The sequence below is a fragment of the Eschscholzia californica genome, unplaced genomic scaffold, assembly GCF_041429995.1.
Source record: "Eschscholzia californica isolate CP2 unplaced genomic scaffold, dmEscCali1.0.p SCAF_1, whole genome shotgun sequence".
Classification (NCBI taxonomy): Eukaryota; Viridiplantae; Streptophyta; class Magnoliopsida; order Ranunculales; family Papaveraceae; genus Eschscholzia; species Eschscholzia californica.
Window position 1 is genome coordinate 73,570,749 of NW_028238198.1, and position 16,608 is coordinate 73,587,356.

At 37.5% G+C, this 16,608-nt stretch overlaps 2 protein-coding genes and 1 long non-coding RNA gene across 3 annotated transcripts; 2 read left to right on the plus strand and 1 right to left on the minus strand.

Moving 5' to 3' along the window:
* Positions 1–881: 881 nt before the first annotated feature.
* LOC147569012 (uncharacterized) lies at positions 882–2,833 on the plus strand. Its single transcript, XM_086655468.1, has 3 exons — positions 882–1,400; positions 1,505–1,538; positions 2,276–2,833. The coding sequence occupies exons 1-3, from the start codon at positions 1,046–1,048 to the stop codon at positions 2,652–2,654; spliced, it is 768 nt and encodes a 255-aa protein (XP_086511594.1). The 5' UTR covers positions 882–1,045; the 3' UTR covers positions 2,655–2,833.
* An 895-nt stretch (positions 2,834–3,728) lies between these two features.
* Positions 3,729–7,910, minus strand: HYH (HY5-homolog). The gene is made up of 4 exons (XM_086655469.1): positions 7,576–7,910; positions 7,260–7,459; positions 4,092–4,248; positions 3,729–3,994 (listed from the first exon to the last, which is right to left on the minus strand). The coding sequence occupies exons 1-4, from the start codon at positions 7,666–7,668 to the stop codon at positions 3,917–3,919; spliced, it is 528 nt and encodes a 175-aa protein (XP_086511595.1). The 5' UTR covers positions 7,669–7,910; the 3' UTR covers positions 3,729–3,916.
* A 2,649-nt stretch (positions 7,911–10,559) lies between these two features.
* Positions 10,560–13,069, plus strand: LOC147569014 (uncharacterized). The gene is made up of 3 exons (XR_015231157.1): positions 10,560–10,680; positions 11,323–11,387; positions 12,843–13,069. It is a non-coding gene; the product is annotated as an uncharacterized LOC147569014 (long non-coding RNA).
* The last annotated feature ends 3,539 nt before the right edge of the window (positions 13,070–16,608 follow it).

The following is a 16,608-nucleotide window of genomic DNA, read 5'->3' on the forward strand; positions in this document are numbered from 1 at the left end:
TTCTCTTATATGCCTTCAACAATGTATGTCTATGGTGAAACTGGTTGTACTCCTAGCATTTAACTTTGGCTAATCGGTTACACTAGTACATGTCGAAATAGAAAAGATTTATAAAGGCACACAAATGTCTGGTAGCAAACCCTTAAGAATTGGATTTACCGATAGATGTTTGGACTTGCAAGAAACAAGTCGAAAATTACCAAAAAAATAATTTCTTAACAATTTAGAAGTGACACATAGTACTAAAATTTATAGATCCTAACCTAATTGAATGCCAAAAGGGAGCGGCTAAAAGCACTCGTCGAAATTGCTGTTAGTCTCCGGTGGAGGAGATTGACCAATGTCAATCTCTTTTGACCACAACCATCTGTTGGCACCAACTGAAATTGTTGTACACGGATCGACCCGTCCGAAACTTAAAACAAGGCTTCAGACTCGAACAAATCTTACAAGTTTTAGACAGGACGGTCCGAGTCCTTGTTTTGGGGTTCAGACTGTCCTGTCTGAAACTTAACAGGTTGGTCCGAGGCTAGTCTGTGATTAAAAAATCTGTGTTTTAATGGTGGTTTTGGATCAAGGTTCTTTCTCTCTAACGCCACATCATAGATCAAGGTTGGTTCAAATCAAAGTTATTTTCATAATGATTTCCCTCTTTCTCTCTCTCTAAAACAAAGTTCTTTATCTCCTAACCCTCCTCATTGTTGATTGGTGATGGTATGTTTAGATACAAGATTGTTTCCATGATAAAGTGTTGCTGATGATTAGAAGGAGAAAATATGCAGAAGAAGAAGAAAGAGAAGAAGGAGAACAAGAGAAAGAAAAGAGGATAGGCGGGGTGCCTACAGAGAGTGCTAACAACAATTTTAGCAAGTGCTATTAGAGGCTCCCATGCCTAAATTTGGGAGGAACTTTATTACTTAATACTGGATTCTAGAATGTGATCAATTTTAAGAAACCAGAGTAGTATATAAGGAAACAGAGCATAAAAAGGAAAACAAACTCTCTCTCTCTCTATAGCTTTACTAAATAGTGGGTGGTCTGTTTAATGGCGATGAGAGCAACTACTACTAGTAGAAGAGATGATAAATGGAGGAAACTGGTGATATTGGTGTGTATAGGGGGGTTATTGATGAGGGGAGTGGTAGAAGGAGGAGGAGGAGGAGGAAGTTGGTGTGTGGCAAGGAGTGATGCAAGTGAAAAAGAATTACAGAGAGGTTTAGATTATGCATGTGGAGCTGGAGCAGATTGTATACCTATTCAATCAATGGGTCTCTGTTTTCTTCCTAATACAATTCAAGCTCATGCTTCTTATGCTTTTAATAGTTATTATCAACGCAACTCAATGTCTCCTACTGCTTGTGTTTTTGCTGGTTCTGCTACTATTGCTGTCACTGATCCTAGTAAATTACTCTCTCTCTCTCTCTCTCTCTCTAACCCTTTCTCTCTCTAACACTCTTTCCTGTGAAGGGTTGTAATTTATGGTTGTGATTGTTGTAATATGTAGGTTATGGATCTTGTGTGTACCCATCATCTCCAAGGTATGGAACTTCCTTATTTTTTTTCATTATGGGTTTTTGAAGAATTGGGGATTTGAAAAAATTATTTCAAAAGATTGTATTTGTTAATGTTAAATATCTATGTTAAGGGGGTAACAAGTAAAAGACCTATTTCTCCTAATCTTTTACTAATATGAACTAATAATTCTAATTAGAAAATGCTATTTGGGCCGAAATTATGGCCGACTACTGGGCAAAAGTTTATGTGGCTGGGAGAACAATGAGAGCGGAACACATCGGATGTTGGCAGTGGTGGCCCCGAGTTTTGGCCGGGCCAATTAGCTTTTCTCATTCTAATTTGTGTTAGTTAGAATGTTTGTAATTTTTGCACCCTCATTAGTCTTTTTTTTTCTCTAAGTGAACAAAAAAGAGTTTTTATATCCTCTTCAAAGTATGATAGAAAAAGGCTACTTATTCTCCCACTTTTTCTCTTACCACCCCCACACTTTTGAGCTGGAAAAGAAATAAAGAAATAAAGAAATCATGGTTCAAAAATGAAAAGGGGTTTTTAACCCTTTTGGAATTTTGAATTGAAAATTTATTCTTCTATGCTTTGTCTTTGGGTTGTATTTGCTTTTCTTGTTTTATATTGTCTGGAAGTGTCTATGGGCTTATAAAGAGTCATGTTACCTCTTTTTTGTTCTATCATGTTACTTGGAATATTTACTTGTTATAATTACGGTTTTGAAATTTCTATACAATCGATTCGGTATTGGAAGGAATGCTGGAGGTATCGGAGGAGGTGCGGGAGGAGGCATCGGAGGAGGCGGCGGAGGTGTCGGAGTGGGTGGTGGAGGAGGCACCATTGGAGCAGGGGGCGGAGGAGGCGACACTGGAGGAGGCGACACTGGAGGAGGCGTCGGAGTAGGTGGTGGAGGAGGCACCATTGGAGCAGGGGGCGGAGGAGGCGACACTGGCGGAGGTATAAATAACAACAACCAAAACATACCGATGACTCCTAGTGGCGGATCAACACCCATAACTACTACAGGCACCTCCGCGTCATCGTCGAGTCCTTCAGTTAGTTCCTTTGTTCTTCCTTTCGTTTCAACTCTATTCCTTCTTTTGTTTCTATCTAAACAATTCCAATATTCATAAAGGTATAGGGCGCCATTCTAGTTATGACTTTTTTTTTGCTGCAATTCTGCTAGTTTAGGAAGAATCTACTATGTTAAGGTTTTAAGCATTGGTGATCGGTTAAAGACGATAGATTAGTTTTTTAGCATTTTAAATTTTCCTTACAAAATTATGTATAATATATTTGTTATAACATTTCAGGGCATCTTTGCATTTTGTTGATGGCAAAAACTTTGTGAATGAACCAACAATAACTAGATGCTTATATTGATCATGGATCAAGACCAAATTAAAGAGAGTTAGGTAGCCCGAAGAAAATTTCACATATTTCATGATACATAGAGATTGCAAGTGTTTATATATAGTTGAATGGAGTCGTAAGTATTAGGAGAAGAGTTTCAAATTCATTTGATCATAAGAGATGACGAATAATAATAAGAGAGATAGCCGCAATAACATTATCGTATTTTGGATATTGTTATTGTACATGTTTGTGGGGGAGAATTGTGTGGGTGTTGCAGGGATTCATGTGACAGTACATATTACAAATAGACTGAGAAATAACAAGAGCATGAGAATAGAATGTCAATCGAAAGACGATGACCTAGGGCTAATGATGGTTGAAAATGGTGATTTCATTGAGTGGAAGTTCTCGGTGAATATATTTAGAACCACACTTTTCTATTGTGATGTAGAATGGGGAGATACCGGTGGAGAAGGCTGGTATCATTTCGATGTCTACTCGTATAAGAGGGATTCTTGTAGGTGCAGGAGTCGCTGCCAGTGGCTCATTACGGAAGAAGGGCCTGTTGTTTTTAACCAGGACACCGGCGTTTGGGAAGATTCCCTTCTCCCTAATGCAATACATGCCACTAGTTTGACGAGTCAGATTAAGATCTAGGTCGTCCGTGTTCAAAACGACATTCTAGGTCTGGACTTGTCTGATATTCTGAAAAAGTTCCTTCCAATTGCAAAACATAAATCTTCCTTCAAATTTGAAAGAATAACTCATCATATAGTTTTGCTTCTCTATTAACTTGTATTTCATCTTTCTTCAACTAAGACTAATTTTCGTATGCCAACTTAATCAAAAGCTTTTTCAACCACAACTTTAACTTAATTAATAAATCTAGCCAAACCATTTATTGAACAAGCGAATATCTAAATACCCATGTTCTCTATCCAATTGATCAAGAAACTTGTGAACCAATATCATCATCAAGCAAATATAAACATCTGATGTACAATTACAAGCATATGTCTCTAAACAAAGTTCTGGGACATTAAGAATCAGCTCTTACAGATTGATCTTGTTTGGAATCACTACTCTCATCAACTTTAGGTCTAGTGTTCATAAGGACCTGCAATTTTTAAACAAGTAATGAGATCCGGAATTAGGGTATCTTGTAGTAAAAACTGAGTAGATAAACAAATAGTGAGTAGACCCATATTTCTCACCTTCCTAAGCATGGTGTTTTCATTGATCAAAGTTGAAATCTTTTCCTCTAAATTTGAATTCTTGTCTTGTAAATCTTTGGCTTTTGATTCCAAATCGTTGACGTAGGCCTTCTTCCTTTCACGGGCCTGTTGAGCAGAGACTCTGTTCCTAAGCAACCTGGTTTCCAAGTGCAGACTATATTAGTAAGGAACACAAAACTATATATACTTATTCAATTAATCTTATATCGAACGGGAATACTTTATAGGCCGAAGTACAAATATTGAAAGATGGACGTAAAACATGCTACCAAAGTGAACGATTACTTCAGTCAAAACAATGCTTACGAAAACTTTTCTTTGTGCATAATTGTTGGTTTGCCCCAATAACTGTTTTCATAACTCTTATGTTACACCAAAATAACTACAACTTTACATTCAATGTAACAAAACCTTCACACATATCTCCCAGATCCTAGAGTCACGACCTCTTAGCTTGGAGAAGCTTATGTCATTACGTGTGCTACTATGATAGCAACCGCAAATAGGCATGTGTGTCAAGACTCAAGACGGGGTCGTAGGGACCAGGAACTCTCGTTTGACATGGGAATGAAAGATGTCTATTGCATTCAAGTCTGGAAAAGGGACATAGGCGTCATTTATACGAAAAGTATGTCTGGTTACAAGATTGGCGTTTCTCTTGTTTGAAATAGACAAAATGGGTTTTTGTATATATAAGAGGGGGGGTGGTCTCCCTTCGTACCCGTGCTATGTGCATAGGCCTGCGCAACCCCTAGAGCTGGCTTAACATATGTCAAAGAGGCATATTGCACGGGTCTCTTGTCATAAGACATGGCTTAGGACAATCCCTGACGATAGTGTACTATGACCTCCCTTTGGGCTAGATGCTTCATCTTCACGTGCTGAGCCAGGTCGTGCTGCATGCTAACTTCTAGCGTTGGGAGGATGAAACTATTCAAGAGGCCAGACCTTAATGTGCTATGTTGGGTATATTGGACCTAAGATAGCTTATGCAAGATGGTATGCTCATATATCCAAATTCCATACGGTAAGTCGAGATGCGTATATGCCGAAGCTCGAGACGAGATGGGAAGCTTCATACGGGATGGCGTGAGTGTAGCTCACATGTTGGGACACTAAGGTGTCGTGTCGCATCATTGGCAAAGCCAAGATGACTTAAAGGTCACCATGCCTCCGAGATGTCAGGGTAGGCTGCCTATGTACTAGGAGGGAGTGCAGAGAGCCGCATAAACGTTAGGATTTGGATTTTAACTTTCACACTTCAATCCTTGTGCTTTAAGGATGTTATATTGAGTTGACTTAACAACCCGTGACACTAAAAACTTTTGGCAACAAGTCAAGAAGTTTCTCCTACGTGCCTTGCGCATGATCAGGTTAGCTTAGTGGCCGTGAGGCTTATCACTCACCAAGCCTCGTGCCTCAAACAACATCGAAAAGGTTATCAAGAGCATGTGAGGTACAAGAGGAGCTAACCAAAGATGCTTCACTGTGTATAAGAGGTGTTAGCAAGGTGTTAGATGTCATTATAATGAAGACCCACTCTATCTTCACTGAACATGTCACCCCAGTTACTCCCATCTTTATTTCTTTTGTAAAGACTACATATTCTTGATTTTCTATCTTTATTTATTAGGATGAGAAAGAATCAAGATATCATTTTCTATAATCCTTTTCTCCATTTAATGTGACTTTTAAGATACATATGTTAAGTTTGTGATCATCCAATAACTCAAAACCAATCTGCTAAGAGTACAAACGTTGTTCTTACACGCCTCTTCTAACAAGTTCCTTTAGGCCTACCACGCATTAGCCTCTCTCTGATACCATGTTAAGTTTGTGTTTAACAAACTCAAAGGTAACAAGTCAACAAGATCTAAACACATGCATGCAGATGACAAATCTAATTTTTCCAACATGGCACTATATTTCCATATGATCTTGGATCTTGGAAATATATTCTTCGTTTAAAAGCGATACTCCTCCTACTCCAAGTTGTGATACTTTGGTAAAGCTAAGAAACTAACTTGAAAACTTTAAAATAGCTGCAGCTCTAAGGCGTCTACAAATGGAGCAACATTTGTTGGGTTCGACTCTTACTTGGGTAACAATTCAAAAAAACTCCAAGTTGTGATACAAAATGAAAATTTTATTATTGGGAAGATGTTTGGAGAGGGAGAGGAAGTTTTGAAGAAATGTTTCAATTACTTGAGAGTTATTCAGCCAAACAAAATGAAAGATAATAAGATTGCACCATGGTTAATGAAGATAGAAATTGTTCATGGGGTGTGGGTTTAAGTCAAAGGGTTCGAATTATAGGTTTCCAGGAGATTGGCGATCCACCTTTTCTTAATGAAGGAGGAAGATAAGTGTTCACGGAAACTTGAGCAACATGACTCATTTTATATAATATCGTTAACTAAAATCATATATCAAGATCAATATCTGATATGATTTCATTTCCGGCTAATAAACAGTGGAGAAGAAGGATGATTCCTTCCAAGATATCTTTCTTTATTGGGGCAGCTCTTTTAAACTCTATCCCAACTTATAATATGCTAAACGAAAGAGGTTTTCAATTGCGGAATTGTTGTGTCTTGTGTCAATGTGAAGGAGTTAATCATCTAATACTAATGTGTTCAGTAACTGCTCGAATCTAGAATATCTCCTACTCTAGTAAATAACGTGTTTCCGACCAAATGGCTCAAGATTTAGCAAGTTTATTAGACTATGGAAAGTAGATAAAAGGAATTAATCCTTCAAAAGGCTACTTGACTACTACTATTCCTTGTGCAATATGGTGGGCAATGTGGAAAGAGAAGTATTCCGTGGATCTTCACAGAAGTTGATTGTTCGATCAAACAGATTATCGTGGACCCAATCTGTACTCCATAACATGTAACCCTACTTGTAATTTATTAGTGCTTTTTCATCACTAATGTTAATATAATATATAATCTCTTCTTCAAAAAAGAAAGTGGACAGGATCTATAGAATGTACGAGTTACCCTTTGTCCATGTGGGATTATTCTCACAACTTATTTTTTTCTATTATGTCTGGATTCATTCCCACTCTAGAATGTCTACGTTTCCGATTATTCAACCTTAGACATAATGAGGTAGAAAGAGAGAGCGAGAGAGTTAGAATACCTCTTAAGCCTTCTATACTCTCTATCAGCGGGATTACGTCCTCTCCGACGCTTCCCATTGGCCGCTAAACTGGTGGTATTGTTAAGCTGTGAACCCTCAATGGCCTTACCAGCAGCAGAAGATTCAGTAGTAGGTCTTGCTGCTGCTTCAATATCAGGAACCGTGAACAGATCTTCTTCATCACTATCCTCTGAAACACACTATAAAACAGTACCATCCAGTATTACTTACAAAACCCTAACAACCCTTTCTCCAATGATAATTAAATAGGAAAAACAAATTAAGGAGAGAGAGAGAGAGAGAGTTGAGAACCCACTTTATTCTTATCTCGGGTGGTGGGAGGAAATGACTTCATCCATGAAGAACTTTGGTCGTAACTAGACGATGGGTTTCCGTCGGGATGAGACATGGTGGGTGGGTGGTGGTGGATATCCAGATAGAGAGAGAGAGTTTGGGTTGGGGGGAGGAGGAGGATTAGAGATAGAGAAGAAAAAATGTTGTTCAAACCAGAAGAGAACCCAGAAGAGAGAGAGAGAGAGTATGTGACTATGTGAGGGTGGAGAAAGGAATGGTGATTGGTATTGAAGAGAACACGTTCACTAATTCATTACCTCCACTTTCTTTTCCCACACTAGCTAGTACAACTAGTACTTCCTCGGTTTATACCATTGGTTGATTATAAGAAGGGTTAATTCCATTTTGACCCCCTAAAGATGATCAACTCACCAAAATGACCCCTTCTAGACGACTAGCTTCTAATTTAGCCCCCTTTTTTTATTTCCGTCATTTTTTTCGTCAGATGTTAGTGAGCTGTCTTTTTATATCTAAAATACCCTTGCTTGAATCTTATTGTCAAGCATACCATTCTAGAGTCCCAAGACTCATTCTAATTTTCTAACATGTCAAATCAACCCTTTACTTTTTTCAATTTTCAAAAATCTATTTTTTTTTCTCCACTCTCCCTTCTCATCAACTCTTTAATTTTTTTGCAATGATGGTATTTAATTTGATGTTTCTGATCTAAACCCTCTCTCTCTATCTCTTGAAAAGCATGACTCGAACTAGGAAGAATTCTTAAATTTTCTTCTTCTTGAAATTCATTTAAACAAACAGAGCATTCATGGAATTTATCTTGTTCTTATTCTATTCTTGAACTTTTTCTTAAATTGAAAAAATTGAGATTGATCTAATCATAGATTGCATTGACACCTCAATTTTTCTGATAAAGGATCACAAACATTAGTGGATCTTGATATCTTCTAAAAGAAAGTCTATTAATAACACTAATTCTATGCCAATTTAACTAACATTTGATACCAGTACAAAAAATGTAGTAACTTAAGAGTAAGAAAGATGTGGTTATGTAGTTATTTAACCAACTAATAACCGCTGTGACAGTTAAACTAGCCAAAGATGAATCTTGAAAGAGATCAAAAGGGTATGCTTTTATACAATAAACTCCTTAAGATCATGCAATGTTAATACAATAAACTCCTTAAGATCATGCAATGTTATCTTCAGAGAACATGGATCACATGGTTAATTGAACTTCTTGCTTCTTCTTTTGAATTATTTTACTACTCTTGAATATGAGAACAATTAAAATTGGGTTGTCTTTTTGGTTGTAGATCATTATTATATTGGTGGGTTAGAGAGAGAGAGAGAGAGAGAGAGTTGAGATCAGAAACAATGAATTAATACAAAAATTGTAGAAATTTAAAGAGTTGATGAGAAGGGAAACAGAAGAAAAAAGTAGATTTTTGAAAATTGAAAAAAGTAAAGGGTTGACTTGACATGTTATAATGACTCTTGGGAATCTAAAATGTTATGGCTGACAATAAGATTCGACAGGGGTATTTCAAATATAAAAAGACAACTCACTAATATCTGACGAAAAAATAAAAAGGGAGCTAAATTAGAAGTTGGTCATCTTTAGGGGTCATTTTGATAAATTGGTCACCTTTAGGGGGTCAAAATGAAATTAATCCTAAAAAGAAATACCAAAATGTCTCTCGTCTTATTCGTTAGGCAAAGCAACCCCGTGTCATAAAGGAGATATAGAAAATGATAGAGTTACTTAGAATTTGTTACTTAGAGGATGACATGTTTTCTCATTTGGAAACAAAAGTCGTCTCCACTGGAATCAAACTCTGAAAAAACTTTGTGTTTTAGTGAATTCCACGTCATTACGTCATCCTATAAGTAATCCTCTAAGTAACTGTAGCATCTCCCGCTTATTATTCTTTAGGCGGTCGACTCGACACGAAATTAGATTGGGTAGTTCTATTGACCCACATTAATGACAGAAGTGCTCTACACAACTAAAATTTTAGAAGAATTCATGCATAAGGAGGTGCCTGGCTATAGCGAAATTATGGGACAAATTATAGAACTGTACCCACAGACACAGGTTATATCATCTTCAATACATATTTTCGGAGATCTGCTTTCATGTTAGGAAAAAAATTTGCATATCTATATGTACATTCCTGCGAGACGCCAGCTTGCAGGTTTTCCAATTTCCACAATTGAGCTCGTGGACAACTTGCAGGTTTTCCAATTTCCACAATTGAGCTCGTGGACAACTCGCCTATAACCATTCTGTGTGTCAACGGTGTAACACCCAGATCTTTGAGTTGGAGAATCAGACGAGTTAGACCACCGAGAAGAGCTCGTGATTTATAGGATTTGGTTTTGAACACTTGTTTGGTTGAGCTTGGGGATTCACCATGCAGATTTCGAGAAACCAGGAATTTGGCTAGCTATTTGTGAGGTCCCGACGTTTTTGACTTCGATAGATAGCGGGTAGAAGTCACTGTGAATGAGAAAAGTCGACCAGTAATCGGGTGAGAAGATTTTTTTTGTGAGTGAAAATAATATTTACTTTCTTTTCGTTATTCTCGAGTAAAATAGTTTACAAATAAAAATGATCATATTTGTAAAACAATTTGGTTTAAGTTTCTACTTAATTGAACTTATATATGTTTTACTTAAATTAAATAATTAGTATCAAAATAAGACACAAACATACTTTGATTTTAAATGGGTTTTATTATGCTATTTAGATTAGTTAGTAGTATTTTAGTATAAATAAAATAAACCAATTTGAAAAGTCAATGAGTCAAAAGCTTTTAAAAGTGAAATGGATTTTATGAAAATTAATTGAAAGTAAATAAAGGGGGTGTTGTGTTGGCTTTGCATGAAAACGTGGTAAGTGGTGGCAAATGGTGTTTTAACCAGCTTTTTATTGTGGACCCCGCCGGCTATTTTGAAAACATTTCACTCCCATCTTCTTTACTTATCCACCAAACCAGAGAATGGAAAGAGAGAACCCGAGAGTGGAAAGGTGGTTTTAACGGTTCGATTGGTGCGGTTGATTTCTTCGCGAATTTTAGTCGGAATTCAATGAAACTCCTTCCAGGTAATCTTATTCGACTTGTTCTACATATTTAGCGGTTCAGAATTTTCAATTTCGTCCAAATTTGATGGTTTTAGGATAGCTATTTCGAATACTGTATAGTTGTACTAGTTTCTTTTGGGTTCATGATTTGGAGCAGTTATTCTTTAGTTTCGTCGAATGATGAGTGTTCAGGACCCTGTTTAGGAAGTTATAAACTATTTTGGGGTGTCCAAATATAGACGGGTTGCTGCCGAATTATTTTACTGCTCGAATTTCATATTTGGAATAGTTTTGGAAATGAATTGGAATAGAAATGGTTACCCGAACTATGTCATATTTCACATAAATGGATAGGTTGAGTTATGGATTCGTAACATTGGGTTCATTTTATGATTTGATAGTTCAAGATTCATGGTATTTGGTGTGTTATATAATTTGTCAGCTTATGAAGACTCCGAAATGTCTAATAAAGTTTGTGGGAAGTTGGTTGGTTGATTTTTTTGTATATATTTCAAGTGCTCGATGGAACATCTCAATGGACTCTATAGTGCCAATAGGACATTCCTAGTATAGTTTCATTCATTTGATGCATTCTTGCTTTGCAAGAGGACTCTTGACAGTTATGTAGCTGTCAAATGACCGTTTTGCCCTTTCATATTTCAGTAGGACTAGGGAGCTCGAGGAGAAGTGGAGCTTACTCAGGAGCATCATTGGAAGCGAAAGAAGAGGTAGGATCCTATGAATCTTACTTGGAGCACGGGTATTCCCCGTTTCACCATTATATATATATATATATATATATAGTTAGTAATTTTCTTCTTTTTATAGTTCTCTAGTTCAATTTATGATATGATATGGTATGATATGTATGTATGTGGTGTGCTCTATGTTATGGATGTTTCTCTTTTAAAAACAAATTGGTTTTTCTGTAAAATAATCACATGGAGGCGGAATCGCTTGATCTGTGTGATCTTTTTGTGTGAATTGTAAACACGTGGTGGCGGAATCGCTTGAGCTGCGTGTATAACATGGAGGCGGAATCGCTTGATCTGTGTTACGTGTATTGATTGTTTGACGTCGGGCATTGGTTGGTCCCCTTGTTTATTTTATGTTATGGATTAGCCATGAATTATGTCAAGGGTTACACTCGGTTCGTGGCCAGCCGTTTGGTAACGACCATTCTAGTTTACCCGGAATGGGGTCCGGAGAGAGATTGGGAGTTGGGGTATTCCGACCCTTAGAGTGATTAGGGGACTGACCAGTGCCATGTTTGTTTATTTATTCTGCTAAGCCACTGGTAAGTGTGGTTTGAATTCTGTAATGTCTTGTGTTTGATACGTACAATGTTTCACCGAACCGAAAGAGGGTGTTTACCCAAGTTTTCTTAAAAGAAAATACTTAATCCCTGAAAGTGAAAACTTGTAAAAGCTTGGCTTTAAACAGGGTTTACCCTACCTTGAGACACAAGAACGCTCTTCTCCTTCGGTTGATGGGACTTGTTAGGAGGGCTCTGTTCTTGTAGCTTTGGGAGCCTATCAGATCATTTAATATTATTATAGGTTCATGCATATGTTTGGGTATTCTTCGAATGGTCAATGAGTTACCTTGCGAGGAAGCGTCAGATCTGGCCGGAGATAGGACGCGCCTCAAGACGAGATAATTGTATCGCCGTGGGTATATGGCTCTACTAAGCGACGATACTCTTATAGTCGTCTGGGTAAGTCATGACATATTCTAAGCGTATCATTGTTTGGGTGAGATTTACTATTCGATGCGTATTGAGATCACAAGCCAGCCCGATGGGCGATGATGACGAAGGGAGAGTTACGGAAGCTCTTACCGGGGTATTACGTGGATCCATGTGTACACTGCAGTAGTCAAACGTTCGATAAGGCGCCGCCTGCCTACGCACTAACAAAGGCCTACCGGTTCTTCCTAGCCGAATAGTGGGTGACCCCGACTGAGGGCGTATTCAGTCGTGATCTTGGTAAGCTAGAAGAATTATCTTGCTATATTGTTTTGCTTCGTGTGCATATTGATATCTCTGTATATATATCTGTATATATGTAACACTTATAACTATTAATATATTAAAATGTTGATGTGTGTGGTGCGGGTAGGATGTCTAGGTATCCTACTGAGCTGACCTTCGGGTTATCTCATTCCTATTTGTTGTTGTTCAGTTGCAGGTATTGGTGACCCGGAGTGACATAGTTTACTTCGACGGCTCACATTATGTAAGATTATAACTTCTATTGTATTTTCAACATAATCACAACGTTAATATTATATATGTATCATCTAGAATAGTTAGGATCGTTCTCTCACTCGTTTGCGATTGTACACATGTAAATAGTATGCACATTATCACTTTCTATTTGATGCTATTGATATTTAGAAGTTTGTGAGATATGTATGATGAATGTTTGACAGGTTTTTCAGGTTTGATATGTTCAATTTATAGAGGAGACTCTGTCCTAATTCAGTCTCTTCTGTGAACTTTTTATAAACATGAATTCAAGTTGTTTTTTTTCTCTTTATGAAAACTATTTTGGGTTACATATTTTCCGAGCATATTTTCAAAAGGTTTAAACTATATTTGATTTTCCGCTGTGTTTGTTCTTGATTTGTAACCCGTGATGAGAGTTTTGGCTTGGGTTTATATTTGAAACTGGTTTTAGTGAGTCTGAGACCGAGTTTCTTTTATAAACTGCCTGGCAAACCGTGATTCGGAACACGGGGCGTCACAAACGGTATCTACACCGACCACAATTTTATGTACAACACTTTCATTTGCATTACTACTTGACACCCAACATCAATTTCTTTTTTGTTAGTCATTATTTAGTATTTATCTTTGTTTATTTAAATTTGGCTTGAGGTGCCTAAATAACCTTATGATGTGAAGTTCACATTAGTTGAGCCCTCACATATATTAGTCTCCACTAGAGAGATCATGGTTCCAATCTTAGCATCTCTAATTTCTAATAACAAGTATCCATTAAGAGAGACTAACTTCTAATTCCAAGAATGTTTTGTAGGTTTTTTTTTTGTTTTAGTAGAGCTTTTGTTTTTTCTTAGAACCATATTGTCTATTTACTACGAATCTCATTGCTTGGGTTGTATAGTTTGTTTTGTACCCTACAACTCTACACGAATACCTTAATTCATACTGTATAAAAGATTTTTAAAATAACCCGCCCGATTGAGTCTGAGAATTCGAATGGACAAAGAGTTTCAAACCCCGACCAACCCGACCTGAAGAATGATATGAACCTGACAAGTCTGATCCAGACCGATTCCCACCCCTAGAGAGATTCCAAATTGAGAGGACCATTTGAGGTAGTAGGGTAAGAATTTAGGAGTGGTGTCATGAAAGTTAGGATCCATGAATATGATATCTCTTGCTACTTTCTTCAACTTCTTGATTTCATCCAAAGAACCACATCTTCAACTTCTTGATTTCATCCAAAGAACCACAAATGAATTTGTAAGAAGGGCCTCTTATCCATTATTGCTCAAAATTTAGTCAAAGAATGAGGCCTCCACACGAGAACCTTAATCAGTTTCCAGAGCTCTGAGACCAATAAAACTGATAACAGAGCCACCATTAGTGGATACCACGGCATTTCTTTCTTCACTACTTCCAAAACTGATTGAATTCTCTCTTATTTATTGTTAGAGAAATGCTTCCTTTGGACATAAAAGCTTCAACCTTTTCATATGCACTAAATCCCCCCATTCGTCTGTTTAAGAGTTTGGGAATGACTTCCCTTGTTGGAAATTTAGGGTTAGATCAATGAAAAGTATTCTCTCTCAGAAAATCAAGAACGAACTTTACTGTGTCGTGGTATGGAGACCACTGCCTTGAAAGTGATTTCGGTACAACCTCGGTGCAAATTGTATAATTCCGAACACTCCCCAAGGATTTACCACAACCATTGTCAACTGCACTGAAGAAGATGATATTGGAGAAGCAGAAAATCGACTCAATATTTATTAGACGATCAATCCCTCTTAGTGTTCTATTTCTCTATTATGGTTTCGGTCTTATTTATAGACCAAGCAAACTCTATTGGGGTTTCTCAGAAAACATGGAGGAGAATAATGAAGTTGTGGATTTGAGAGAATCCTTTACTTGTTCAACAAGAAAACAAACATTAGAGTTTTGTAAAGAATAAATTTTTATTTCAAATTCCCCCAAACTTCAGAACTCTCAAATCCGACCCGACTCGTGTTGGTCAGACCGACTATTCTCTTCAAGTGGAACTATCAGACTTAAATGCTTTAGAAGCCATTTATTCAACAGTCCCCCACTAAAGGATTACAAAGACTTCTAAATACCGAGCAGAAGTGAGACATGTACTTAAGTGTTTAATATCTTTCGATTTGAATTGACACATAGTGAAGTGAGGCAACAACCAAAATAAAACACTTAAGTGAAATTACTCTTGAACTTGGCGATTCTTGGTTGAGACCCTCACAGCACATACGATACCCGTCGACTTTCTACGTTCTCCACGATTCGTTCATGTTCATTTAGTAGGCCCTGAACATACCTTGGGTCTAATGAGTTTTTAAGAAGACTGCTGTCTGTCTTCCATAGAAGGCGGTCTCCCACCCTCGGGCTCACGTAGGTAATTTCCTTAAGTCTACCTCAGTGTAGACACTGACCCCTCTCTCGGGTCATGAAATCATTAAAAAATTTGGTAAGTTCATCCTCATCATCATCACCAGCTATACACCCATATAGTCCGTCTCAATAGGACCACCATTATGGTTATGGATATATCAGCTATCGGTGCATTCATCAAGTCCGTCTCAATAGGACCACCACAAAGGGTTATAAATGCATTAAGAGCCTTATGCTCAACCTTGTCCAACTCTCTGACTTGCTCAGCGAAGCTCTGCTGGGCTCTATCCTCAGCTAGCTCTGCTCCGCGCTATAGGAGTAAGAAATTAGCACGAAAGTTTTATCTCATCTATCTCGACTTCTCAAGAATCAATCTCATCGTGAAACCTTTAGGTTGTGGGTCTGTCAATTTCTGCTCAAACCACATATAGTCCAGAGCTATTGCACCATTCTTCAGCATATGCTCTACTGCAACATGCCTTATCAGCATGTGTCTCATATCACCATTGTACACATAATTCATTGATATCACAATGGTTGCATCTAAGTTACTATGAAGAGAGATCGACGACATCTCTCTTCCCCACTGTGGCACGTCTTCCTAAAAAGACTTCTCAACCACTCAACTTCCTGACCTGTCAAGTGAAAAGCAATAAATTCAGACTTCATAGTAGCGCGTGTTATGCATGTCAGTTTGCAAGACTTCAATGACACAACACCTCCACCAAATATAAAAACATAACCACTAGTTGGGCAAATTTCATCATTGTTAATGATTCAATTAGCATCACAATAACCTTCCAAAGCTGCCGAAAACTTATTGTAACGAAAACCTAGGTCAATAATGCCTCTTAAGTACTTAAGCAAACGATGAAGAACATTTTAGTGTTCCTTACTAGATTATGGTTATATCTAGTGAGTCTGTTAACCGCAATGACAATATCAGGTATAGTGTAATTCATGAAAAACATAACACTTCCCTTGATCTTAGCATACTCTGGTTGAGAAAAGTAACGCATTCATTCTTAACTAGAGCTATACTAAGGTCATATGGAGTTCTCACATGTGTCACATTGTGATAGGCCTAAAATTAGGTCCATTCCCCAAGTGTAGGGGTCAAGTTATAGTATTTCTAATAAGATCGAGTATCGTTCCAAAGGACAAGCTATTTTACCTAAATCTCGAATTAAAACCCCCTTTCAAATTTTTGATTTGATTTGGAAACTACTTAAAAAAAAGAAAGCAATACTAATAGACTAATAAGAATGAAATCAAGGTGAGAAGAAGAATCTAGGGTTTTCGATTTCACCACATAA